At 45.0% G+C, this 27808-nt stretch overlaps 1 protein-coding gene and 1 non-coding gene across 5 annotated transcripts in view; both read right to left on the minus strand.

The window, feature by feature from the left end:
* The window catches only part of CLPB (ClpB family mitochondrial disaggregase), a 165240-nt gene extending 145571 nt beyond the window's left edge, over nucleotides 1-19669 (minus strand). For all 4 annotated transcript variants that reach the window (XR_003611232.2, XM_028115931.2, XM_028115933.2 and 1 more), the window contains exons 1-2: nucleotides 19224-19669; nucleotides 15599-15650 (exon numbers count right to left, since the gene is read on the minus strand). Coding sequence is in view for 3 of the 4 variants with exons in the window: in XM_028115931.2 (XP_027971732.1) it covers nucleotides 15599-15650; nucleotides 19224-19626 (455 nt within the window). In the remaining variant the exon portion in view is untranslated. The remainder of the gene's footprint in view (nucleotides 1-15598; nucleotides 15651-19223) is intronic.
* Nucleotides 19670-21654: 1985 nt separating this feature from the next.
* LOC114218823 (U6 spliceosomal RNA) lies at nucleotides 21655-21760 on the minus strand. The gene has a single exon (XR_003611245.1). It is a non-coding gene; the product is annotated as a U6 spliceosomal RNA (small nuclear RNA).
* Between the last annotated feature and the right edge of the window lie 6048 nt (nucleotides 21761-27808).

Raw genomic sequence — 27808 nt, forward strand, 5'->3', positions numbered from 1 at the left:
AACAGGGTTGCACTTGAGCCACCACTGTCAAGGACCAGAAACCCGTGAGCTTTTCAGTAAAGACTGGACTGTGAAAAGCCGTTCAAAATACCTGGCCCCCTAGACAGGTGAGGGCAAAGATCAGGTTCATTCCAGTAACAAAACTTAAGTAGCATCTTCTTCAAGCCAGGCTCTATGCTGGGCACTAAGGGTCCAGAGATGAAAGAGACATGGACCTTGCCCACAAGGAACTCCCAGTCTGAACTGGGGTTGGGGAAATGGGACAAACACACAAACAAGCGCTTTAAGTATCATGGCACTCTGAGAGCTCTTTGTACAGGGTCAGTGAGCACACAGCATACTTGGCTCTTGAATGATGGAGTCAAAAGAACGCACACCTCTTGAGCGGCCTACTATGTATCAGGCACCTGACATTTATGATCTCATCTGATCATGTGACTAGTGAAGGACTTGCTTAAGGTGAATGGCCAGTGAGTGGCAGCTAGGGACTGGGACTCATGCCGGGACTCTCTGCTGAACCACACTGCCTTCCAGGGCACATATCCCATTTTTTTCCCTTCTTTCCCACATGTAGCCTGGGGCCAGCACACTACAGGAGTCTGATGGGACTAATCAACTGACAAAAAATGATAAAGAAGGAAAAGCCTTAAGTGGAAAGGAAGGATCTGAGGGATAGAGATACTCTTTGATTAGTTCTGCATTCTAGAACCTTCTCCCCTGGAAGAGACCCTCTTCTCCTAGACTCAAGATGAGATAGGCCCAATCCATCCCTTCTTCCTCCACACTAGCTCCACAACTTTCATACTCACATGGCAATACAATGCTTTAAAATGGTCTTACCTTTAGGTTAAAACAAGCTTAGCAAACAAATCCAATCAAAGGTTAAAGAAGTACCTGGTTCTCAGCAGGCTGGGCTGACTGCAAGCTTAAAAGAATCCAGGAGTACCATGCAGCTGCCAAAAAAGCTAGTGCAAATTCAGACCATATTAATAGAAGCATAAAATCTGTAACAAAGGGGATGACTGCCCTGCTCCTCACAATTGTGGTCATGCCACAATTCAGAAATGGCACCAAAACTTTGGGGCCATTTCATTAGGAAATGACTACGACGGGGAGAAGACTTGAAAGCACAGTTTAGGGAACCAAGGCTTATTTAGCTTGGAGTTCCGTCTCCTAATATTTAAAGGTCTGCAACAGGAAAAGGAAGCTGTGTAGTCCTAGAGGACAGAGCAGGGGCTAAACAGGGCAGCTGCAGAGGAAGCTAACGCATAATGACAGCCCCCTATGTGTCAAGTGCTAGGCCAGTGCTTTTACACATACCGCTTCAGAATTCATCACGAGATAAAATGTTTTTCTAATTCCAAAGTGCCTTTGTTTACATTACTCCAAATGTCCAGAAAGTCTTTCCACTAAGCAACTTGTATCCAGATACTACCTTTCTCCAGGCCCAGATTAAACGCCACCTTGTCTATGAAGCCTTACCTTTCTTACATACTAATTACAATTCTCTTACCAGACTGCAAAAGTTCTTGAAAGGCAAAGGTCATCATGATACATGTTTATGCTCCTCCTCAATGCCAAATGGGGTATAATGCTTATAATGGACCTTAAGAATGCCAAAAAAAAAAAGAATGAATAAATGCCAAAGAAAATATACAAATGGCCAGTAAGTATGTGAAAAGATGCTCAATGGATGGACCATTAGCCATCAGGGAAATGCAAATCAAAACTACAACGAGATATCACTTCACACATACTAGGATGGCGGTAATAAAAAAGACAGATAATAATAAGTATTGGCAAAGACTGGAGAATCAGAACCCTCATTCATTGCTGGTAAGAATGTAAAATGGTAGAGCCACTTTGGAAAACAGTCTGGCAGCTCCTCAAAATGTTAAACATAGAGTTACTATATGATCCAGCAGTTCCATTCCTAGGAATCTACCCAATAGATATGAAAACATAGACACTCTCATAAAAACATATATGAATGTTCAGAGAAAAATCATTCTAATATTAGCTAAAAAGTAAAAACATAAACGTTCATCAACGGATGAAAGGATAAATAAAATGTGATATATCTATACATGGAATATTATCCAGCCATAAAAAGGAACGAAGTACTGATACATGCTACAACAAGGATGAATCAAGAAAACATAATGCTGAGTGAAAGAAGTCAGCCACAAAAGACCACACTGTCTGATTCCATTTATATGAACTGTCCAGATAGGCAAATCCACAGAGACAGAAAGTGGATTAGTAGTTTCCAGGGTCTGGCGGGAAGGGAGAACAGGGAACGACTGCTAATGAGACTAGGGTCTTTTTGGGGGTGAGGGAGTGATGAAAATGTTCTGGAATGAGATAGTGATGATCGCATAATTTTATAAATATACCAAATATACCACTGTATGCTTTTAAAGGGTGAATTTTATGGTATGTGAATTATACCTCAAAAAGAAAAATAAAGAATAAAATAATGAATGCTTGTTCAAGCAGAGTCTGCTTATCCTTCAGGAGGAAGAGAGGGCCTCATATCTAGAGAAGCTCTCCTGAGGACTGGATGCTTCCCAGCAAAAACCTCTTTGGGGGCGTGCGGGGAAGGGGAAGAAAACCTAAACAGGGACTTGAATACTGATGAGGAGGTAAGGCCAGAGACCAAAGTGCCTTGGATCCTTTCTACCAGTGCAGGGGCTGTAACTAAGTGTCACCTGCTCTGGAAAGGATCCTGCCCTGCCTGCTGGACTCTGAACCCCTGGGAATTCAGAGGCCTCCCCCAACTGTTTGTGCTTTACATCCTGTCCCTGCTCACTATCCATCTGTAAAAGCTGGTCAAACACACAGACTTCATGGGAGGCCTGGGTGCTATCCCCCTCAAACAAAAGGGCATTGAGATGGAAGCCTCGGCTCAGCCTCAGTGTCAGAGAGGATTCTTAGGCAGCCTTCCTGGGCCTCCCATCCACATAAACGGAGGGCCCAGGAGCCCAGCCAGCCTGCCCAGCTGCTGTACCCTCCTGCTGGGCAGCCTCTGGAGAATAAACACGGTTTCATTCGACCCATCAATCAACCGGCCGGACTCTATCTGTACTGTGTGCCTTCTGAGTGCCCAGCCAGCCTTGTGTGACTAGATATGGTGGAGGCAGGAGGAGGTGCCATCCACCTTGCTGTGACAGCACAGCCTGGGTGAGGAGACACGGGCAGGAGAGGCAAGGAGCTGAAAACCCAACGTGATACTGTACAGCGGAGACTTTAAGGCCATGGGAATGTGATACAAAAGCTCACCGCGGGCTAGAACAAGTAGTGAACTGCAGTGAGAAAAGCACATACTTTGGGTCTCAGCTTAAATCACAGCTCTACTAACTAGCTGTGAGGTAGTAAGCATGAAATCTAAGCCTCAAATTTTCTGATCTGGAAAATGGCTATAACAATGTTTTGCAATACTGTGACAAGAAAGGAAAACAATACACATACAGTATCTAGTACTCTGCCTCCCGTAGAGTGGATATTTAATAAATGACAGCTACTGTAATAATAGTAAGGGAGAGCATTCTGGAAGAGGAAGGGCTTGAGGTGGGCGATGAAGCACGAATTGGAGCTAGACAGAAGGACAGGGGTGGAGCTGCGAACACTGCAAAGGTTTCCAGGTAGGAGGAGTAAGCTGCACGTTTGGGCCAGTGAGAAGCCACGTCTTGACTGGAATGGGGTTCCTGGGATGGAGGCGCAGGCCAGGCTTGACTGGTGGAGGTGCAGGGCGGGGGTTGTGTCGGTGAAGAGCAGAGGGGAAGACAGAAGGCACACAGAAGTGGTTCTCCCTCTAACTAGAAAACACTTCCTGAACAGGAAAAGGGAGGCTGGAAGAGTGCAAGGCTCTCTCTGCCTCGGGCCTCCTCATCTGTAAAATGAAGGGGTATGCCACTTCCAAGTGGATGACTTCGGGCAAATTACTCAAGTAATCTGCATTTGTTTCACCATCTGTGAAATGGAGCCACTATTACTTGCACAGTTGTGAGGATTTAGTGATTAAAGCCTCACATAATACCTGCCTCAAAAAAGGTATTCAGTAAACATCAGCCGCTATCAGTAATATTTAACAATATTATTAAAGTCTTATTTTATAATATTTTATATTACACATACCAGTATATATAAAATTATATGCATGAAAAATTATGCCATTAAAAAGTAATAACCTATAAAAAGTAAATAAAATTCTGAATATATTTAAGTTCTAAAAAAAAAGGAGTAAAACTAAGTATGATAGCCTGTGTGTTTTTTTTTTTTTTAATGATTTTATTTATTTGAGAGAGAGAGAGAGAGAGCATGAGAGGGGAGAGGGTCAGAGGGAGAAGCAAACTCCCCGCCAAGCAGGGAGCCCAATGTGGGACTCGATCCTGGGACTCCGGGATCATGACCTGAGCCGAAGGCAGTTGCAACCACTGAGCCACCCAGGTGCCCCCCAGCCTGTGTGTTTTTTTTGCCCCACTTACTATTCATTTACCTTGGGTTCATTAGTCTGGGAGGTCTCTGAATGCTCACACTAAAAGCTTAAGAAACAGGGTGGCTGGGTGGCTCAGTTGGTTAAGCGACTGCCTTCGGCTCAGGTCATGATCCTGGGGTCCCGGGATCGAGTCCTGCATCAGGCTCCCTGCTCAGCAGGGAGTCTGCTTCTCCCTCTGACCTTCCTCCATCTCATGCTCTCTCTCTACCATTCTCTCTCTCTCTCAATAAATAAATAAAAAATCTTAAAAAAAAAAAGCTTAAGAAACATGTATACAGGGTAACAACTTAATATTCAGAAAATTCTATCCATTACCTTAATTTATTTTTCTAGTTATGGGGCAGTGTAATTAATAACACTTAGTAACAAAACCTACTATATACAGAGCATTCAGTATGCGCTAGGCATATAGCACTAAGCGTTTCATTTAATTTTCTCACAGCAAAGGTGTGAGGTGAGGTAGGTCAATCATCATGTCACTTTGTAGAGGAAGAATCTAAGGCTAGAAGAGGTTAGGCAACTTTCCCAAGGTCACAGAGCTGACAAATGGCACAGCTGGAATTCAACCCTTGTTTTCTCAGACTCACAGCTGGGACTCAAACCTTGCTTTCTCAGACTCCAAAGTCCTTACCACTGGGATTCCTGCCAACGATAGGAGAGCCTCTGATAGACCCACTGACTGAGTCAGAGGGGAGAACCACTTGTTGCCTTATGAGGAGTTTGGACCTGGGACTCCTCAGAAGGGAGGAGAGGGAAGGAACTAGGATGTAAAAGAACCTAAGTTCAAAAGTGAGATTAAAAAAAAAAAGTGAGATTTTCTGAGAAAGCTTTCAAACAGGACAGGGACAGAGCAGGAACTGTGAGGCAAGAAGCTAAAGTGAATATCATAAGCCCAGTGACACATTTAGCTTGACTACTTTCAGTATTCTTGGATTTCTCTCCCTCAGTTTCCAGGAAAATTCCTTGGGAAAAAATCCAACTGGTTCTAGCCATGCTGACAGGATTTGTGTTATGGTCATGATTGAGCTGGGATTTTCAAGCAGCAGCACTCGGGCCACAGCAATAGTGCTGGGTAGAGAGAGCCTGACAGCTGCCCCTGCTGCGGGACCCTGGGGGACTGCAGCTTTGTGACCTACCCTGCCTCAGTGGCTGGATCAGTGCCAAAGAAGGTCCTGGCACATACAAGCTGGTGACACTCAGATTAGTTCCTGATGTTTCTCAGCCATCAGAAAAGTTGTTGATCACCTCACCCAACAACCCCACCACCACCACCAAATCAGTTACCACTGCTGTTAGAATAAACACAAAGCTCCTCACTATGGCCTCTAACGTTTATTCTAGGGCGCGGGCACATGCACACACGTGTGTGTACACACACACACACACACATCCTGCCCTTGCCCTTTTTAGTCCTTCACACTTGTCATCATTTCTCCCTCCGCTGGGTCTTTGTAAATAAAAGTTCCTTCTGCCAGGAAAACTCTTCTGCCCTTCTTCACCTAAGTTAACTCTTCACCAGAGCTCAAGCTTCCTCCGGGAAGCTTTCCTTGACCAGAAGAAATCCACTAGAGGCTCTAGGATTCTCTTTACCCTCCCTTGCAGCATCTGTCATGGCTGTAATTTCTTTTCTTCTTTTCTTTCTTTCTTTCTTTAATTTTGCACTTGCACAATCAACATCTCAACATCCAAGTAGGCTTTAAGCTCTGTGAAGTGATGTCTGTAAGTATTTTTGGCTTATCACTGATCCATCAGGGCCTAGCAAAGTGCCATAACATAGGAGACACTATTTGTTGAATGAAGAAAAGAGGTAATTCTCCATTTTTATATTATTTTTTCAAAGGGAAGTCAGTTCTGTTTATAGGTTTATTTATTTATTTATTTTTAAAGATTTTATTTATTTGACAGAGAAAGACACAGCGAGAGAGGGAACACAAGCAGGGGGAGTGGGAGAGAGAGAAGCAGGCTTCCCTTGGAGCAGGGAGCCCGATGCGGAGCTCAATCCCAGGACCCTGGAATCATGACCTGAGCCGAAGGCAGACGCTTAACGACTGAGCCACCCAGGCGCCCCTGTTTATAGGTTTACTATAACTGTAAATAACTATTACCATTTGCCTACCTCTTTACCATTTACAAAACACTTACGCAATATTCAATAAATACTTGTTAACTATCTTCATGAACAGCAATGAACAACAACAATGGTCTGCTATCTATGAAACTCACAGTTAAGGGACCAAGGCCACACAGCCAAGAAGCAGTAGGGCCAACACTAGAGGCTCCATCCCAGGGCTGGGCTCCCTTTCAGGGACATCCCTCCTCCCTACAAGTCACCCCCATAGGCCTTAGCTGTTCTCTGCTCCTGTGCTTGGCCAACCACCTGACTCTGCTGGGCTTCCGTGCAGTCGACTAGCCGCTTCCACAACTCACCTACCTATGAAGTTCAGAAACTAAGCTGCCAATATAGTCTTCCCCAATTACCTTCCATCTCCAAGGAGCAAGAGAGCAGAGACCCAGTCACACACCTCTGCAGAACTGCTTGCCTGGTGTTTCAGCGTGTGATCTGGACCTTTCCAAAGGAACTCGGTTTTCTCTACAGAGCTAAACACTGGGAACTGTATTTCAAAGTTCTCAGTGGGACCCCCATTAACATGATTTGGAAACTAAGACTCAAAAAGGGAAGTTCTATGACTTATTAAGGGTCCCAGAGCCAGTTTGAAGTGGAACCCAGATCTGCTCATTCTAAAAATCTTGTATTCTTTCTGTAGCATTATACTGCCTTCCAACATCCCAGTATTTAAAAAGCCCCCGAGTGTTACACCGTAGCATTCAAAAACCAGCGTGATGATCTTAAGGAGCTCTTACAACAAGCATCAAATTAGAAGAGTGATGCCAGTTAGGCCTTGACCTTTGGTCTAGAATAAAACTTATGTTTCAATCTACTGTAAACCACAAAGACATTTAAATATTTACTGGTTAAGAGAGCTGGATGTTTGGTTGCTCTGATGCCATCATTAATATCTTCCCATCCAGCCAAAATGATACAACAATCAATAAACAGACAGCCTCTCTGAGGACCTGAGACAGCCAAATGTATTTACCAGCCAGGGTTTTTGTTAATTAGATAAAATCCCTGGATCAATGTGCAAAACATTTACCTATGCTGTAGCTGAGCACATTCTGGACACCTTAGTCCTGGCATAGGGACAGCAAGTGCCTCAAGCCCCAAGCTCGGGCATCCAGGGACAAGAACCAAACCAAGCAATCAACATAAAGCTAGAATAAATGTGTTTAACTCTCAACAAAATCTAACACTTTTTTCTTTCCTAAACTGTAAACCAAATCAGACTTTTTTCCAAAGGCATCTAGTTAACAAGTCTGAGCTGATATTCCTTGATTTTCTAAAACCATGAAACCAGAAATCAAAACAAGATAACAAAACAATCTCTAGGGGAGCCTGGGGTGTCTCAGTCAGTTTAGTGGCTGCCTTTGGCTCAGGTCATGATCCCAGGGTCCTGGGATGGAGCCCCGCATGGGGTTCCCTGCTCCACGGGGAGCCTGTTTCTCCCTCTCCCTCTGCCTGCCGCTCCCCCTGCTTCTGCGAGCTCTCTCTCTCTCTGTGTCAAATAGATAAATAAATAAATCTTAAAAAAAAAAACCAATCTCTAAAGTGATCACTGAGATTTTTTTTTTGAAAGGCAACATGGTATATACAGAGGGAAGAGTCAATGATGCTTTGCCTAGATTCAACTGCCTAATTGACATCTTTACTTGAGTATCTCACTAGTATGTTAAATTTAGCATGTTTAAAACCTAGTTCATAATCTTTTCCCCCAACCCAGTTTTCCTCTAGCACTTTCATCTCAGCGAATAGAATCTACACAGCTGAAATTCATTCTTAACACCTTCTTCTTCCTAATCAGTGAGATCCAATTCTGTTCATTCATTCAACATTCACGTATTAGTACATATGACGTATCAGGCACTGATACTGCTCTAACCACCACCAAGTCCTGTCTAGCTTACTTCCTCCATCTCTGCTGACATCTTAGTCAAGTCATCATCTGCCATCAACCTCTCTTCTAGACTATTCCGACTATTCCAGTCGCTTTCAACCAGTCTTCCTGCATCCACCATGGATCTCTATAAATCTGTTCTCCATGGAGCAACTAGAGAGATCTTTTACAATGCAGATCTAGATCATGTCACAAGATCTTTCTCTCATTCATGCTCGTGCTCATGCTCTCTCTCACAAACACACACACACATGCATGAGCACACACGCTTAAAATTCTTTAGTGGCTGCCCCCCAATCTTAGTAAAAATAAAAATCATCACCATGGCCTACAGACCCAGTGTGGTATGGTCCTTGCTTAACTCTCCAGCTTCAGTTCATGTCATTGTGCCCTTGTTCTCTAGAGTCTGGTCAGATTGGCCTTCTCTCAATTGCTTGATTTCTTCACATCTGTTCTTGACTTAGGGCCTTCCACCCTACTGTTCCCTCCAACCCTACTGCCTTTCTCTTCATTATTCAGACCTCACTTCAATCTCATGTACTCCAGTGCTTTCCCTTACTGATACATACCCTCTCCTCCACTCCTCCTAGATCCAAGGTTAGATTCCCAAGTGCCTTGTAATCCCTTTTTAAACAAGTTTGAAGATATAATTAACATACCATACAATCCACCCAAAAAAGTGTACAACTCTATCATTTTTAGTATATTCAGAGTTGTACAATCTTCACTACTAACTCCAGACCAGTTTCATCATCCCCAAAAGAAACTCTGGACTCATTAGCAGTCACTCCCTATTCCCTCCCAACACCAACCTCTCCAGTCCTTGGCAATAACTATTTTCTGTCTCTATGGATTTGTCTATTCTGGACACTTTATATAAACTGAATCATATGATATGTGGTCTTTTTTCTGACTTCTTTCAGCTAGAATAATGCTTTCAAGGTTCACTGATGTTGTAGCAAATAGCAGCACTTCATTCCCTTGTGCTGATGAATAATACTCTGCTCTGTAGCTATACCATATTTTTATTTATCCATTCAGCCATTTCTGGACTTTGGAGTTGTTTTCCTCTTTGGGGTATTATGAGTAACAATCCTGTGAACATTCATGTTCATGTCTTCTTTTCTCTGGGTTATGTACCTAGGAGTAGACTTGCTGGGTCATAAGGTAATCTATGTTTAACATACTGAGGAAATGCCAACCCTTTTCCAAAGCAGTTCCACCATTTCACATCCACACTGGCAATACGTGAGGGTTCCAATTTCTCCACATGCGACAAACACTTGCTATTATCTTTCTGCTTACAGCCATCCTAATAGATGTGAGGTGGTATCTCATTGTGGTTCCGATTAGCATTTCCCTAATAATTAATGATGTTAAGCATCTTTACGTGTACATACTGAATATCATGTGCTCATTTGAATATCTTCTTTAGAAAATATCTATTCAGATTCTTTGTCCATTTTTAAATTTGGTTATCTTTTTATTGATGAGTTAAAGATTTCTTTATATATACTGGGTATAAATCTCTTTTTAGATACATGATTTGCAAATATGTTCTCCCACTCTGCGGGAGAGTCTTTTTCACTTTCTTGAAGGTGTCCTTTGAACACAAAGTTTTCAGTTTTGATGAAGTCCAATTTATCTATCTTTTTCTGTTTTCTTGTGCTTTTGATGCTATATTTAAGATGGCTTTGCCTAACCCAACTTCACAAAGATTTACTCCTACGTTTTAAGAGTTTCATAATTTTCGCTCTTGCATTTAGGTCTATGATCCATTTTGAGTTAATTTTTGTGTATAGGTGAGGTAAGGCTCCAACTGCATTTTTTTGCATGTGGATATCCAGTTGTCCCAGCACCATTTGTTGAAAAGACAATGAACTTCATTTTGAAGTACAAAATTATGTCTGCATAATTAGTCCCACTCCCAGTTAGACTATAAGTACCAAGAGGACAGGGACTGTGTCAATCTTGTTCACCACTGCATTTCCAGCATTCAGCCCAAAGCCTAGCTCCTAATAAGCACTCACAAACCTTGGTCAAATGAAGTATTATTTGTTATTAATAAATACTCTACAACTCTATGGGTTATAGGTATTATCTCCATGTTACCTAAGCTCATAGAAGTTAGGCAACATGTGCCTTGTTTTGCTGGTTCTCAATTTTGACTCATGTGCCCCATCCTCCCCTAGGAAGGGAGTTAATGAGCTCCTCCAGGGCAGTGATTGCTTCTCCTTCCTCATGGTGTTGCCACCAACACAAATTCAGCTCAGGGCTAGGCACAGAAGACAGGCTGGACAGATGAATGACTGAGGGACAAATGGACAATGCCCTCCACGGCCAGGTCTCTCCCTCTTCTCCAGTTCCTCCTGACCTCAAACTGTGATCAAGCAACACCAAACAATATATAATTACCCGCCCCACCACACACCCTAGGCTGTTTCTTGCCTCAGTGCTACCACTCATACGGCCCCCTTTGCGTGGAATGCCTTCCCCTTCTATTTCCCAAGCCCTACTGTTATTTAAAGCCATTTCCTCTAGGATGCTTTCTCTGGTCTCCCAGGTTGGTTAGGGGCACCTTCTGGGCTCCTGTCTCACAGCACTGATCACGCTATGTTGCCACAGTCTTCCCCAGTCTCCTGCATTAAGGGCAGGAATCATGCATGGCCAGGGGTCCCCTGTGCCAAGCATAGGACCCAGCATATGACAGGTGCTCAGTAAATTTTGTCAAATGATCAAATGAATCCTGGAAAGGGCAGGCAGTGTGAGGTTCAAGATTGATATCACCAGGGTTCCTTCTTTAGAGAACATTTGGGTTGATGAACAACTGAGTTATGCACTCAGCAAAGAGGCCCAACTCCCTGCTGGGAGAAGGGAAATGGGTAGGGGTGTTGTCTTTCACTCAAGTTTGTTCTGAAGGAAATGTGATCTCCACTGGGAGACTAGGAGGCCTCACTTCTCCCAGTCCTGATAGCTCCTCACATGGCTCAGCCCAAGCCTGGACAGATGTGCGTTCAATCTGCCCTATGCCCTAGGTTTCGGGTGAGTGATTCCTGCATCCAGAAGCCAGGCTTGGGTATGGGCCGAGCCCAGGAGTAGGGCCACCTGCTCACGATGCTGACAGGTGGGACAGGGGCCCCAGGACAGGGCTTCTACTCCTGAGTTGTCAGAGCTGAACACAGTAACAAGGTTTAAGTGCCTTGGGGGAGGAGGAGGAGGGAAATGGTTGCCACACAGGGAGAAAGGAGGAGAGAAGGAAGAGAATAGGAAAGGACTCAGCCTTCCTCTAATATAGCCAATGGAAGTATGGAAGTAAGACTCTGGACTGTCTGCTTCAAGTTTGCTGAAAAGTCAGTAAAAAGCAACTTTCCCCAAGTTCTGTTGTGCTGGGGACTAGAGTATGAGATGTGGGGAAACAGACCTGTCCCTGCCCTGGGGAGGCACACAATCCAGTGGTTTAAGGTGAAGTCTAGCTCACAACCTTTTTTTTTTTTTAATTTTTTTTTTTTAAAGATTTTATTTATCCCACAGTGAGAGACACAGTGAGAGAGGGAACACAAGCAGGGGGAGTGGGAGAGGGAGAAGCAGGCTTCCCGCGGAGCGGGGAGCCAGATGCAGGGCTCGATCCCAGGACCCTGGGATCATGACCTGAGCTGAAGGCAGATGCCTAACGACTGAGCCACCCAGGCGCCCCTAGCTCACAACCTGCTTAATATCAAGAACAGAATGTGGTGAGTGGCAGATCCTGCCCTGTCTCCTCTAGCCAGGCAGGCTCATGCCACACACAGTTAGCGAGCACCACATAAAGCAGGTCAACAGTACCTCTACATCAGGGTGACTGTCCAGAGCTGTTGGCTTGATCGTCTCATAAGGTTGTCTATAAGGATTCCTGATTTGGGCAGCAGTGAATCTTGCTGCTTTTCTTATTCATGGACTGAGTGCCTCCGCAGTCCTGACAGTCAGCCCTAGTTCTCTCACCCAGCCTCCAACTTCTCTTCTAGACAAGGATCACTCTCTGGCCATAGGCCAGCATGGCCCTTTTCAGATGACTTTCATACCCTCCCAGACCAGAAGGGAGATGTGGGGCAAAGGAAGGGGAGATCACAGCCAGGTGGGAGGAGTCAAGGAAGGCTTCATAAGGGCTGTAGCACTTGAGCTGAGTCTGAAAGGATTTAAGCAGAGGGTAATGAGCACTGAGCACTGAGTACAGAGGGATGGTCTGTGTAGAGGGCTCATACCCAAGACCTAGGAACTTAAGATTCCACAGTGTCCTTAAAGAGGAGGATGAAGCACTTCCCCTCTGAGCAGAAGAACCTCAGGCTGCTGCTCTTCACTATCCAGAGCTTTCCCAAGGCTCTAGGACTAAGGAAGGTTGGGGGACATGAAGGCAGAGACACAGAAAGCCTCAGAGAGGGCAATGGGGAAAGAACGGTAAAGGACAGTATTATTCACCAGATCTGAGTTTTATTCCAAATACTGATATCGGAGACCATACTGATCACACACTTGGTGACCTAACCATGTATAAACTATGTTTAAGGGGTTTTTAAAAATTGAGAATGAGATTCTATCCTGCTATAGGCAGGTCTGTTGGACGGAGCTAAAAGCAGGATACACAGGAAGAACCTAAGAGCAGCATGAAGCACCTACGCAGAGTCTAAGGCATAGAGAAGCTAAATAAAGACCAGCTGTAGGAATTCAAAAGAACTGTTCTTTTAGCAAGGATGGTCAGGCTCTCCCCACCTCCACCTCTGGACCTAGCTCTATTAGCAGAAAAACTATAATTGATAGGTTACATGTCTGTTTCCTCAAGACCAGAGCCTGGGTCAGCCCCCATCTCCAGTACCCTCCAGCAGAGGCCTGCCCATTCATTCATAAGCAGGAACTCTTTTGGCTGAGGAGGGGGGTCCTAATTCAGGCCTTTATCACCTTGAATTTGTCTTACTGAAACAGCCTCTCCTCACTTGTTGGTTCTTCACCCTTCTGAATGATCCTAATTGAGTCACTCCCCTCACTCCCCTGCTCAAAAACCTTCCACGGCTCCGCACTGCTTATAGGATAAGAATGCAAGACTCCTCACCAGGGGCTTTCTAAGCCCTGCACACTGGTTTCTCCCAGACCACCTGCCCTCTTCCCCACTCCTTGCAGTGCTGTTCAAGTACCACCTCAGCAGCACCAACACGACACTGGGCCCAGCAGCCAGCCAGCAGCCTGTCCCCTGTCTTTGCTCAGTTTGTCCCTACTCTTTGCTTCAGAGTGGGGGCGGGGGCACAGGGGGACGCCGGAGGTCAGAAGAGTAGGGGTAAGACTGCTGTGCTGAAAGTCAGGCTCTGTGCCTTGCTCATCTCTGACTCCCTTACAAGGGGTGAAGAGAGACTCTGAGTCATCATAACCAAAAGAGATGAGACAACTGGAGGCGGGAGAAAAGCAGCTAGAGACTGGAGACACACATGAAAGGCCCTTACAAATGCTAGCCACACAGGCAAGAAGGAATGTTCTGCATCACACACACCAGAAATTCAATCTCTTCCCGCATTCTTTTGACGAGTGTTTAACTGCTATTAGAAAAACTTTTTTTTTGAGAGAGCTAAAATAATCAACACTCAGGGGCTTAATGGAATAGGGTAAACTCAGCCTCCCCTGGGTGACAGAACAGTGGATTCACGGCATTGCGGCTTTGCAAATACACCACCTAAACTAGGTTGCCAGAGCTAAGCAGCAGCCTGGCAGTCCTCAGCAGGAGGGCTGACCAATCACTGACAGGTGGCTTGAGGGTCAGCAAAGCCCTGGGGGGGGCACAGCCAGTTTTGCCCCCTCACTCCCTTGTACTGCAGCAGAAGGAAGCGCGGCTCAGCTGTTTCTGGGGAAATGAAGATGCCATGCACAGCCGGCAGTTATGAATGGCTCTTATAACAACAAGCTGACATCTGTGCTTGGTTTTTAAGATGCATCATCGCATGTTTATTAAACTATTGCTCCATCATATTTATTTGGCTACGAAACAACTCCCAGCCCATACTTCCAAAAGTGGTTTATTAAAAACTAAGCCTTGAACATTAATACTCAAAAGCACCCCTGAGAATCAATAATAATGCTGCAGATAAAATGAAAGGGAATCAAAGCAGTAAGTCTTGGTGGGGGCTGCAGCTGACTTTCAACACTTTCTTATATGTTCAGGCAGCTGGAGTGAGGAGGAGCACCGAGAGTGTGGCATTGAATACAGGGGTAGCCACCCCAAACAAAGGACTTCCTGTCTAATATGTGGACATGGTAGCAGGGAAGGGGGGTATCCTGGGGCCACCTCGCTTTATACAAAGGGCCAAAAAAGGCCAAGATGAAGCCCAACGCAGGCTACTAGATTCACCAAGAATAAAACCTCTGCCCCTAACCAACAGCCCCATACTGAAGCCCTGGGCTGGCACCGGTCTGAGCATCTATCCTGGACACAGACTGCCCAGCCCTGGCACCAGGCTGAGCCTCAGCCTGAGTCCTGTCCCTGCCCAGAACAAACCTCAGTTCCAACCTGCCAGTGGTCCTAAGGGGCCCAGCTGAGCCAGGCAGGCTGGAAGAATGCACTCAGCCCCTGAGCAGGAGCCCAGCATGTGCACCCCAGCCCTTCAGGAAGATCTTTCTAGCCCCAGAAGACCTGGCAGAAAGGCTTCTTCCAGCTCCCTCCCAAATCCCCAAACCTTTCCATGGGTGCCCACCTGTACCCCATCCAGGCAGCAAACAATAACACATGGCCAGTTCCACAAACATATACGAACAAACTGGAAGATTCAGTAAAGAACCCACAGGATGTGGAGTGGACTCTAAACCATGCCCTGCTAAGAACAAGACAGTGGAAGGATCCAGAGATGTTTGGGGTCAAGAAAGAAGGAGACACAAGGCTGACTCACTACTTAAAAAATCTAAGGGTTGACCTGGGCCAAGGCAGCCCAGGTGACTGTGACTACAGGGAAGTTACAGGGTTCACTTCCCAAATGAGTGTGAGGATTTCCTCCAAGGCAGTCATCACTGCAGGAAGGGGTTCACCCAGCTCAGGCCCTCTTGTAGGGGAGAGCAAGTCCTGGGGATCGACACTCACCTGCTGACTTCTTGGACATTGTTGGTGCGAGCAGCTTCCATCAGGGCTGCATCTGAAAAGAAAGGGGGCACTGGTCAGATCCCTGGTCAGGACCTACCCTCAGAGCTAACTGCATGGAGGGCCCAGCAAAACAATGGAAATGGAAGAACTTCAGAAACATGGGCTTTGGGGTGCCTGGATGGTGCAGTCAGTTAATCATCTGACTCTTGGTTTTGGCTAGAGTCAAGATTTCAGGGTCCTGGGATCAAGCCCTGCATTGAGCTCCATGCTGAATGTGGAGTCTGCTTGGGTTTCCCTCACCCTCTTCCTCTGCCCCTCCCCACGAAAATAAAAAATAAATAAAAGGAAAGAAACATAGGCTTTAATGAAGGAAATGATACCAAGGCATATAAAGAGAAAGCTAATCATCCCCTGCCTACATGGTAGGCACTGTTGCCCTGTCTTCCACATCCATTACAGAGCCCAAACTTGTAACTCTTATCATACAGGTGATCCAGGTAAAGTGCTAGCAACCATGTGCTGCCTATGGCAAATGCGTGATATGTGAATCTCCTCCCTCTTCATTAGCTAGAAAACTCAGACTAATATGTTTCACATGGCTGTCATTGTTACTGGTCATCCCCCTACCTCATCCCACTTTCTCCCCCAACACTGATTTCTCAGCCTAGTTTTGAATCCATGTCAAAAGTCACCAACCCTGCACAGAGGAACAGGCAGGGGTGTGGGCTCCTCAGTTAAGAGCCTCGACCAGGAGCCAGGAGGCCCAACCATCTGCCCCCTACTCACTGGGCTGTGGCAGCCCCTTTCCCTCTCAACTCCAGCTTCCATGACTATAAAGTAGATGCAATAATCCTTATCCTGGCAAGCCTCACGAGGATTCCAAAAAGATGAAATGATGGTTGAAAAACCTGCCAACTCCTCGGTGCCAAGCTCAGCAAAGGGAGACCCAAAGCAGAGGGTTGCAATCCCTTAGCAAACACCTAGCAGAAAAGCAATGCTAAGCCTGGCCTGGCCTGAGCAGTCTGCAGGCTGTTGGCACCACCTCGTGGCCACAAAGAAAAACTGCGTGACTCAGAAAAACTATTAATAGTAGAGGCAAGATTTTTTCAAATAGTCATGGAGCCCTATGTGCCCAGCATGGTTCTGAGCTCCATTGTTGAACAATGGAGAGACTCATACCCAGCCCTGCCTCAGGGAGTTCTCAGTCCAGCCAAGAGACTCACCCAGCAAAACATGAGAGGAGGCACTGCAGTAGGGTAGAAAGCAGGATATGGAGACAGACAGACCTGGGCTCCCACCCCAATTCTGCCACTTACATGCTGTATGACCTGGCCAACTCATCTAACCTCCTGAGCCTCAGTTTCCAGGGATAAGATAGCCACCTTGTCATGCATATGCAAACCAGATCTGTGGTTCAGACATTACTGTCTCCACCCCACCTGTCAGCCTAGAGTCCAGGCAAGGAGAGGTCTTTTCTGGTTATCTTCCCCCATGGTTCTCTAAGCACACATCCAGGGATTCTCAGACAGCCCTCAGTTGGAAGGGGAACAAAGCTTCCTCAGGGATTACTGCATCCACTCCTCCCTCATTCTGCAGAAAGAAGTGGCTTCTGCAAGGTCACAGGGGCAATGAGAAGGAGCTGAGAGTCAGGGCCTCCCGGCTCTTACAGGGTACAGTTTCTACCACACCGTATGGAGGGCCTGAGCTTATAACTCCAAATCAGGGTACAGCACAGGCTAGCAAAGTCTGAAGGGCTGGAAGTGATCATGGTTTTGGTCATTACTTACTTTAGAAAGTAGACAAAGTCCAGATTGGCGCCCCCAGGAACCTCTAAGGCAAGACCTTGCACTCCTCCCCCAATTCATTTAAGCATACTAGCCTCAGGATATTCCCTGCTCATTAACTTTCCGTGGCTCTCCACTGCCCATGGAAGAAATTCCAACCCTCCAAAAACCCTCCTGTCTGACATCCAGGCCCCACTCCATCTGCTCTCACCTCATTCCAAAGACCCCCTGTCCTCCAACCAGGCTGGCTAACCTGCCAGCCCCTGCACACACCATGCTGACCTGTGACCCCCATATCCATGAAGTCTTTGCATGCAATATAGTCCAACTCAAGACACATTTACGGAGTACCTACTACGTTCCAGATGCTATGGTGGACAAACAATGTGAAAGTATTAGGGAAAGGAACTCGTATCAACCTGAAAAAAAGGTAAGCTGCATTCCTCGCTCTCCTGGAGCTCACAGTGTCACTCCTTTTCATCTCTTGCCTCATCCTGCAGAGCTCAAGTTCAAATTCCCCATCCTCCATGGGTCTCCAATCTTCCAGGAATGCTTTCCTGACCCTGCTGGCCCTCCAATCCCCCAACAACACACTGTCGGACCACTCACCAGACCCATAGGCCTAACTGCCTGAACTGTCTCCTTAAATGACTTTGTGCTGCTAGGAGTTCCACACCTCCCAGAACTGGGCTCACAGAGAGTATTCAAAAAATGCTCAAAGATAGAATTATAGCATGCCTAAGCTAGAAGAGCCCTTACAGTCTCTATTTCAACATCCTCATTTTGTAGATGAGGAAACAGGGCCAGTGAGGATGAGAAGCAAGAGTCTAAAGTCACAATGGGAGTTACAGGTAGAACCAGAACAAGATCCCAGAGCTCCTTACACCCAATTCAGGACCCTTCCTTTACAGCTGGCCATATCCTGCTAAATAAACTTAGTTCAAGGTAGTCCCCACTCTTACTCCCAAGTCTCAGAGCTTGGGATGCATGAAACCTATGAACACCATGCTTCCAGCCTTACCCCTGAGGAACTACTGAGAACCTGAGTGGTTGGACTCATGTAGGTCAGAAGTCTGGCTGCCTGCTCTCCCAGTCCCTGCTCAACTCCTTGCACCCAGGTGAGATGCCAAGCTGGGTCAGCCGGCCCCCACGGTTGCTTTTGGGTCTCTAAGGATCCAACTTCCTTGTTTTTCTTCTACCAACTGCATGGTTTGGCAAGATCACCTCACACCTAAGACCAGGAACAACAAAACCCCAGGGACTCATGGGCAGACCCAGACTGCTGAACTCCAAGACTCAAAATAACAGCACTGTAAGAGTACTGAGAAATCATTCTTTACTGTGTAAGGGGGGATAACGTGAAACCAGAGAGGAGCAAGGGATGAACAGTGGCAACACTGGTACTGAAATCAAGTTTCTACTTCCTTTCTTAGACCACCTTTCACAGGGAAAAGTTATCTGAACTATCTAGTAGTTACCGTTAGAACACACGGCGGTTTCCCGGAGATCTCTTAAGAGAAGAATTGGACAAAGCAGAATATTAGGGCATAAAAGGACCATGCTCTAATTTTAGATGTCTCATTCAATGTTTTCATTGTACAGATGGACAAAGTAACGCCCAAAGAAGGGAGTTGACCTATGATAGGAAGTGATACAACTCAGAGGCACTGAGCTCTCCAGTTCACCACCCTGCCCCAGTGACCAGACGATGTCTGAGTCCTTCCAGGACTGAAGCCCTGCTGCTCTAAATCTATAAGCAACTCCCGCCCTCCAAAGATAACGGAATCAGGTCACTCCTCCCGCCTCTATCTTCCTCGAACCCAGACTGCCCCGATAATCACCCTTGTTGGACGGGCTCTTGCTGTAACAGTGAACCACCAGCGCCGTGGCCAGGGCCCACATGCTCAGTCCGGCCCTGCTGGGGACCCCGTTCCAGCTGTCCTGTCTCGGGAGTGTTTCTTCTGCGCTAGGAAGGCGTCCCCATGTTGCGGCTACGAGGCCCTGGGTCTCGGTGCGTCCTCCCTGGCGCCCCCAGGTGGCTGCCCCTTCTCGGGGGAGGAAGGCCAACGATGTTCCAGGGCGCCCCCCGACGGCCGCCCTCAGCCACTGCGGCTCCCCGCGGCCCGCGGTGGTCACACTCTGGCTGGAGGCACTTCCGTGACTCCGGAGCGATGGGGACCTAAGCAGCTGGAGAAGGAGCCGCGGCGCCAGCGCTGTTCTCCTCAACACCAGGAACCCCAGCATCGTGACAGCCGCTTCGATAACCCCTGGGTGCCGGCCCCTGTGCTGGCCGCGTCCAACATGGCTGCCGCGGCGCGTTCGAAGACGCCGCGAACGCGGTGGGATACCGCACTACCTCACGGGAGTGGTAGTCCACAGCCTTAGATTTTTCCGCAACTGGAGAACAAATAAACTACATTTCCCAGAAAGCTGTGGAACATACGTCACAATGACAGACGACTTAGAGGAGCCTGATGCATGTTGGGAAATGGAGTTCGAGTGAGGGGGCGTGGTAAGAGAGGAAATGCTTGGGTAAGAACGTGGAGATTAGAATTAAGGTTAGAATCCCAGAGCCTCCTGCCAAGTTTAGTTAAAATATGCGACGCAGTTTCTGACTACTGCAAGTTAAACAGGGGATCTTCAGCAGAAGCCTATTATGAAACGTATGCTTATTTCTTTTAGCCTATTTCTCTTTTTTAGCCTGGGACAGCTTTTCAAAAAAGATGTCTAGGGTAACCAGTACACCTGTAACAGCAATTCTCTTTATTTTTCTACACAGACTTCCTTTCGGTTGAAAAGCTAACTCCTAGTCTTGCTTTCTCACTTGTGTTATTTTCTAATGGTTTTCACGTGGGTTGTCCCATCGAATCTCATGACAGCTGCATGCAGGGAAGCTGGGCAAGGAATGTTATTCCTGTCTACAGGAAAGGGAATTTCAGTTCAGAGGTGGAAAAAATTGCTAATCAATCAATAAATAAAGCTCAGATCTTCTACCTCGGAGCCCAATACCTGCACCCCCATTTCTTCCTCTCTTTTCCAGACTGAACCCACAAGCAGGCAACGGAGGAAGCTATTTTATGCCAGTCCCATCTCTTACTTCTGCCCTTCCTTTAGGTCTCTGCTCAAACTTCATATTATCAGAGCCTTCTCTGACGATTTTATTTAAAATAGCAATTCTCTTTACCACATCCTTCCTATCTTGCCTAATTCTTCTTCACAGTACTTACCATTTGACATACTGAAAATTTATTGTATTTAATGTCTTTCTCCAATAGAACATGAGCCCCACAAAACAGGGACTTTGTTTTTTTCTCTCTTACATTACTAGCACTCAGAACAATGTCTGGAACAAAAAGAGATGCTCAATAAATATTCCTTTGGTAAAAGGATCACTCCTGCCTTATTATTGTGGAGAAATGAATATAAGCTTTGGAGTGCAGGCAGACCTGGATTTCAATTTTAACTCTTGCATTTACTATATGTGTGACCTTGGACAAACTTCCTTACCTTTTTCATTGTTAATTTCCTCATTGTTATCAAAGATAATATGATCTACCCTCAAGAGGATTGCTTGTATTAAATGAGATAATATGTAGACCACCACTGTCCCTGGCTTACATTAGGTCTTCCAGAAATGGCAGCTAGCATTGTTTTCCCTGCTATAGGGGTGCATTGGATTCCCTACTCTAAACTTCTTTTTAAGTTTTTATTTAAATTCCAGTTAACATACAGTGTAATATTAGTTTCAGATGTACAATATAGTGATTCAGCCACTCTATATATTACTCCGTGCTTATCACGGTAAGTATACTCTTAATACCCTTCACATATTTCACCCATCCCCCCACCCACCTCCCTTCTGGTAACCATCAGTTTGTTTTCTATAGTTAAGAGTCTGTTTCTTGGTTTGCCTTCCTCTCTCTTTTTTTCCCCTTTGTTCATTTGTTTTGTTTCTTAAATTCCACCTACGAGTGAAATCATATGGTATTTGTCTTTCTCTGACTTATTTCGCTCAACATAATACTCTCTAGCTCCATCCATGTTGTTGCAAATGGCAAGATTTCATTCTTAAAAATATGGAACACTTGGGCGCCTGGGTGGCTCAGTCGTTAAGCATCTGCCTTCAGCTCAGGTCGTGATCCCAGCGTCCTGGGATCAAGTCCCACATCGGGCTCCCTGCTCGGCGGGAAGACTGCCTCTCCCTCTCCCACTCCCCCTGCTTGTGTTCCTGCTCTTGCTCTCTGTCAAATAAATAAATAAAAAATCTTAAAAAATAATATGGAACACTTTAGAAATTTGCATGTCATTCTTGCCAGTGGTGATGCTAATCTTCTCTGTATCGTTCCAATTTTAGTATATGTGCTGCCAAAGCGAGCACTCTACTCTAAACTTGAGGGCAGAGATGGAGTTTCTCATTTCCGATCTTTAGTAAGGCACTCAGTAAATAGCTGTTAAATGGACGAATGACTTCTTAAATTACTCAATAGCAAAAGCATTTTGACCTTCCTATTTTAAGAGAGTCCCAGGACATCCTGTTTTATTAGACACTCTACTCAGGATAGCAGCTTCGCCCTCCCTGTATTCTTAGAATACTTGTGTTTCCCAACTTAGGGCTGATCTCAGCCAGAAGGGCGATCTCTGAGGACCCATTACCAGGTGGGTCACAAGATGGTGTCAGTATGTGTCACTCAAGCCCTCCTACTGCAGGCACTTTCCAGCACCTTTCAGTTTACTGCACAACTTGCAATCACTGGGTAATTCTCAAAGCACTTACCCATTGATTCCCTTATTTGATTTTTACAAATAACATTGGGGGTGGGGGGGGTCGAGGCAGGGTTGAATTAGAAGAAAACATAAAGTAATTAAATAAATAGAGTAGGGAAGTTTCTGGGTGTGACACAAAACTCAGAACCCACAATAGAAAAGACAGATATATTTGACTCTACAAAAAAATGATTCTGATAGTGAAATATACATAGTGAAAAATATACACGGTGAAAAAATGACAATATGGGGAAAAATATATTCACACCACAGTGATGAAGGGCTAAGTAATACAGAAAACTCCTACAAAATATGCAAAAGGTCTACCATACAAGAGACAAATGCACAAGGGCAATGCCTATGCTAGCTTATACTGTGCCTTTGTGCAAAGTAAAGAACGGGTCTCCCTGAGGATGAATTAGAAAAAGAACCTGCACAGTGTGTGTGACTAGGTGAGCAGGGCACTGCCGGATCTCACCCTTCCACTTCCATGAGCTGCATATCCAAACTTAGCAGCCTCAAGCGAAGGACTTGACCAAAGAGCTCACAAGAAAAAAAAATACAAATTGTATTTAAACATATGAAAATATGCTCAACTACACCCATGATAAGAGATGTACAAATTAAAGCTTTATTGATCCATATCTTATACCATAAACAAAAATCATCTCAAAATGGATTATAGACATAAATGTAAAACCTAAACTCTAAAACTTCTAGAAGAAAACATGAAGAAAATCTTCCTGATGTTCAGTGAGGCAAAGATTTCTAAGATATAATACCAAAACCATAATCCATTAAAAAAAAAAGGTAAAATTTGACTTTGTCAAAATTAAAAATTTTGCTCCTCAAAAGTCACTGTTAAGAGAATTAACAGAGGGGTGCCTGGGTGGCTCAGTTGGTTAAGTGGCTGACTCTGGATTTCAGCTCAGGTCATGGTCTCAGGGTCCTGGGATCTAGTGTCATCAGTCTCCATGCTCAGCAGGGAGAGAGAGTGAACAGAGAAACCACAAAGGGGAGAAAATATTTGTAAATTATACATCCACTAAAACACTTGTACCGGAATATAAAAAGGATTCTCAAAACTCAATACAGTAATAAGAAAATGATCCTATTTTTAAAATGGGAAAAATATTTGAATAGACACTTCACCAAAGTGAAATAAAATAAACACATGAAAAGACCCTCAATACCATTACCATGATTCATTAGGAAAATGAAAATAAAAAATTACCATTACATATCTATTAAAATGTCTAAAATTAAAAAGACTGACCCTGGGCGCCTGGGTGGTTCAGATGGTTAAGTGTCTGCCTTCAGCTCAGGTCATGATCCCAGGGTCCTGGGATCGAGTCCCGCATCCGGCTCCCTGCTCCTTGGGAGCCTGCTTCGCCCTCTGCCTCTCTCTCTCTCTCTCTCTGTCTCTCATTAATAAATAAATAAAGGGCGGCTGGGTGGCTCAGTTGGTTAAGCGACTGCCTTCGGCTCGGGTCATGGTCCCGGAGTCCTGGGATCGAGTCCCGCATCGGGCTCCCGGCTCGGCGGGGAGCCTGCTTCTCCCTCTGACCTTCTCCCCTCTCATGCTGTTTCTCTCTCTCTCAAATAAATAAATAAAATCTTTTCTAAATAAATAAATAAATAAATAAAATCTTTTAAAAAATAAAAATAAAAAGACTGACCCTACCAAATATTGGTGAGAATTTAGTGCAGCTGGAACACTCACATGCTGCTAATGGTAATGTAAAATGGTAGAATTTCTTTGGAAAACAGTTTGGCGATTTCCTTAAAAGTTAAATATACATCTACCATATGATCCAGCCATTCTACTTCTAGGTATTTACCCAAGAGAAAGAGAAACCTATGTCCATATAAAGACTTGGTCATGAATATTTTATTCGTGATAGTTAAAAGCTGGAAACAACTGGGACCTGGCTGGCTCAGTTGGAGGAGCATGCGACTCTTGATCTCAGGGTTGTGAGTTCGAGCCACACATTGGCTGTAGAGATTACTTAAAAAATAAAATCTTTAAAAAAAAAATCTTTAAAACAACAACAAAACCAGGTGATTATTTAAAAAACATCTGCTACAAGCAAAAAGAAACAACCTAAATGTCTACTGAAACAAGAATGCGTAAAGAAATTGTAGTGGATCCATACAGTGGAATACTACTTAGCAATAAAAAGGAATCAACTATTGATAGATGCAATGACATGGATAAATCTCCAAATAATTATGTTGAGTGAAAGAAGTGAGATTAAGAAAAAAGACTGCAGGGCACCTGGGTGGCTCCATAGGTTAAGCGGCTGCCTTTGGTTCAGGTCATAATCCTGGGGTCCTGGGATCGGGCCCAAGTCAGGCTCCCTGCTTAGCGGGGAGTCTACTTCTCCCTCTTCCTCTGCAGCTCCCCTTGCTTGTTCTCCATCTCTCACTCTCTCTTTCTCTGTCAAATAAATAAAATCTTTAAAAAGAAAGAAAGAAAGAAAGAAAGAAGAAAGAAGAAAGAAAGAAAGAAAGAAAGAAAGAAAGAAAGAAAGAAAGAAAGAAAGAAAGAAAAGAAAAAGAAAGGAAGAAAGAAAAAAGATTGCATGCTATATTATCCCATTTATATAAGATTCTAGAAAATAAAATCTAATTTATAGTAACACAAAGCAGACCGGCAGTGGTTATATGGGGAAGGGTGGGAAGGAAGTTGTGGGGGGAGGGGGATTACAAAAGGATACAAGGAAACCTTTGGGATGATGGCTATGTTTATTATATTGGTTGTGGTGATGGTTCACAAGGGCACAAATGTCAAAACGGATCAAATTTATACTTTAAACATGTGCAGTTTATTGCATGTCAAATACACTTCAACAAAGTGTTTTTTTGTGTTTTGTTTTTTTATTTGACAGAGAGACAGAGAGCACAGGTAGGCAGAGGGGCAGGGAGAAGCAGGCTTTCTGCTGAGCAGGGAGCCAGATGCAGGGCTCGATCCCAGGATCCTGGGATCGTGACCCGAGCCGAAGGCAGTCGCTTAACCGACTGAGCCACCCAGGCGCCCCAACAAAGTGTTCTTAAAAACTATAAGATAAGGGTACCTGGGTGGCTCAGTCGGTTAAGCGTCAGACTTGATTTCGGCTCAGGTCATGATCTCAGGGTCGTGGGATCAAGCCCCACACTCAGAGCACGGAGCCTGCCTAAGGAGTCTCTCTCTCTACCGCCCCCACCCCCAGTGCTCTCACTCACACACTCTCTAATAAATAAAATAAAAATTACAAAATAAAATAAAAACTATAACATAAGGGAACCTGACTAGCTCCGCCGGTGGAGCATGCAACTCTTGATCTCGGGTTTATGAGTTCAAGCCCCATGTTGGGTGTAGAGATTACTTAAAAAAAAAAAAAACTATAAGATATGGTTTACCTATCAGATTGGCAAATATATACTTTAAATATATTTTAAGCATATATATTAAGTATATATGTATAGTTAAGTATATTATATATATAATATTTGTGGCAAGTTTGTGAAGAAAAAGACACATTGTTGGTAGGAATATACAACCTCAACAAAGGGCTAGCTTCCTGACAATATCAAACATTGGAATTTAAAGTGTAGATAGACTTGCCATGTGTAAAATGAGGAATGATTTGGGCTATTTGTAATAGCAAGAGGCAAGAGAAATACCCCAAACATTTCTCTTTGGAAACAGGCTGAATATCCATCAATAGGAGTTTGATTAAATACATTAAGGTACAGCTAAATTATGGAATATTATTTTTTTAATGGAGTAAAGCCTAGCTCTTTTAATATAGAACACTCTGAGGTATTTTAAGTAGAAAAAAAAATCAAGGCACTGAACAGTTGTATACAACCATTGGTGTTATTTAAAAACTAGATATATACATTTATGTGCTTAAATACTTAGGAGATCTCTGGAAGGGTAATAAAAGCAGTTGCCCTTGGGGTGGACGAAATCGAGCTGGAGGATAAGGGATAGAAGTAGAGAGGGAAGGAGGGGTTACTTTCCATTGTACACACTTCTGAATTTTATACCATGTGCGTATACTGCCTATTCAATTAAATCAACCAACCAATCAAATATTCACTTTAAATTAACTTCCAGCGTCAGGTAGTGGGAGTGCATTTAGTTTCAGACTGCCACATTATCTCTTATGTGGAAACACTGACATCTTGTGGACTTCTAAGATAGTGCTGCTAAATATTAAAATCAGGAAGCGTTTTCACCATTCCGCTCCCCTCCAGTCCTTTTCTCCCAACACCTATTTGTTGATACCTCCCTTGTGCATTTGTCCAACCCTTTAAAGCGGACAAAGTTTCCGTAATATTGAACCTCATTTATGGAACATCTGTGAAGTGCCAGGCACTGAAACCACAGTCCCTCCCAAACCAGGCTCAGAGCTCCGGATGGCAGCACCACCACAGAGCGGTCAAGTCCTGCAACTGAGACAATTCAGCTTTCCCTGGGAGCCCACAGCGGGCTGGGTAGCCAGGGAAGGCTTCGTAAAGGAAGAGACATCTGAGCTGAGTTCTGCAGGAAGAGACACGGTTGACCAGATAAAAGGGAATATAGTAGCTGGCTGGCGGGGCACTTGGAGAATGGGTCACTGCAAAAGGAACACTCTGGAAATTCACAGAGGCAATACTTCTTTTTTTCAATGCATGTCTGAGGAACTGCGTGTTCAGTGTGGCTGAAGCATAGAGTCGGAGAGGCTAAGAGGTGAGAACTGAGGCTTCATTTCATAACCAGAGAGGTTAAAGCAACTTAGGTTCTCTCAGCAAGGACATGCTGTACCAAGAATTTACACTCAGAAACTAAATGACTCCACTACTTCTCCTTTTTCCCACCATTAAGATTTTGCTCTGTGAGCCTTTCCTGAGGCCCCATGCCTCATGCTCTGCTCCTCCCTCCCTTCCTTCCTCCCTCCCTTGCTCAGGCTCAGTCTCTTCCTTCCTTCCTTCCACCTTCCTTCCTTAATGCTTGTTTCTGCAGCCTTGCTACTAGGGAGGAGCAAAGGAAGGCTTTGGGGATCATAAAGTGATCATTCAGGTCTTAGAAGAACTCTCCACTCTGGTTTTTGCTGATTCTGGTCATGTTGATAAGGTTAATAGAGGAGAATGACTGGGCATCAGAGCCTCTCCCTCCCTCCAGCTCAGCGTGGCCAGGGTGGTGCCTGGGGCGGTGGGGGGAGCCTCAGCACTGAACACCCTGTCTCTGGGTGGCGGCCCTCCCTCCCTCTATGCACGTGCAAATCAGTGTGTGTGTGTGTGTGTGTGTGTGTGTGTGTGTGTTTACTGATGGTTAAGATGAGCAAGACTCTACTTTGGGTGCTTATATGTTCTTGCTTAATTCCGACGACAATCCTGTGAGGACGATATTATCTCCATTTTACAGTGAAGAAAACCAAAGTGTGGGAGGGGTGATTACACCAGCGTCACCCAGCTTGTAAGTGGCAAAATTGGGTCTCGAATGGCCTGAATCCAAAGCCCAGACTCTTTTTTTTTTTTTAAGATTTTTTAATTTATTTATTTGACAGAGAGAGAGCGAGAGCGAGAGAGGGAACACAAGCAGGGGGAGTGGGAGAGGGAGAAGCAGGCTTCCCACTGAGCAGGGAGCCTGATGCGGGGCTTGAACCCAGGACCCTGGGATCATGACCTGAGC

The sequence above is a fragment of the Eumetopias jubatus genome, unplaced genomic scaffold (assembly GCF_037043125.1).
Source record: "Eumetopias jubatus isolate StellerSeaLion01/CBP00866 unplaced genomic scaffold, mEumJub1_p1.0 scaffold_13, whole genome shotgun sequence".
In the NCBI taxonomy this organism is placed as follows: domain Eukaryota; kingdom Metazoa; phylum Chordata; class Mammalia; order Carnivora; family Otariidae; genus Eumetopias; species Eumetopias jubatus.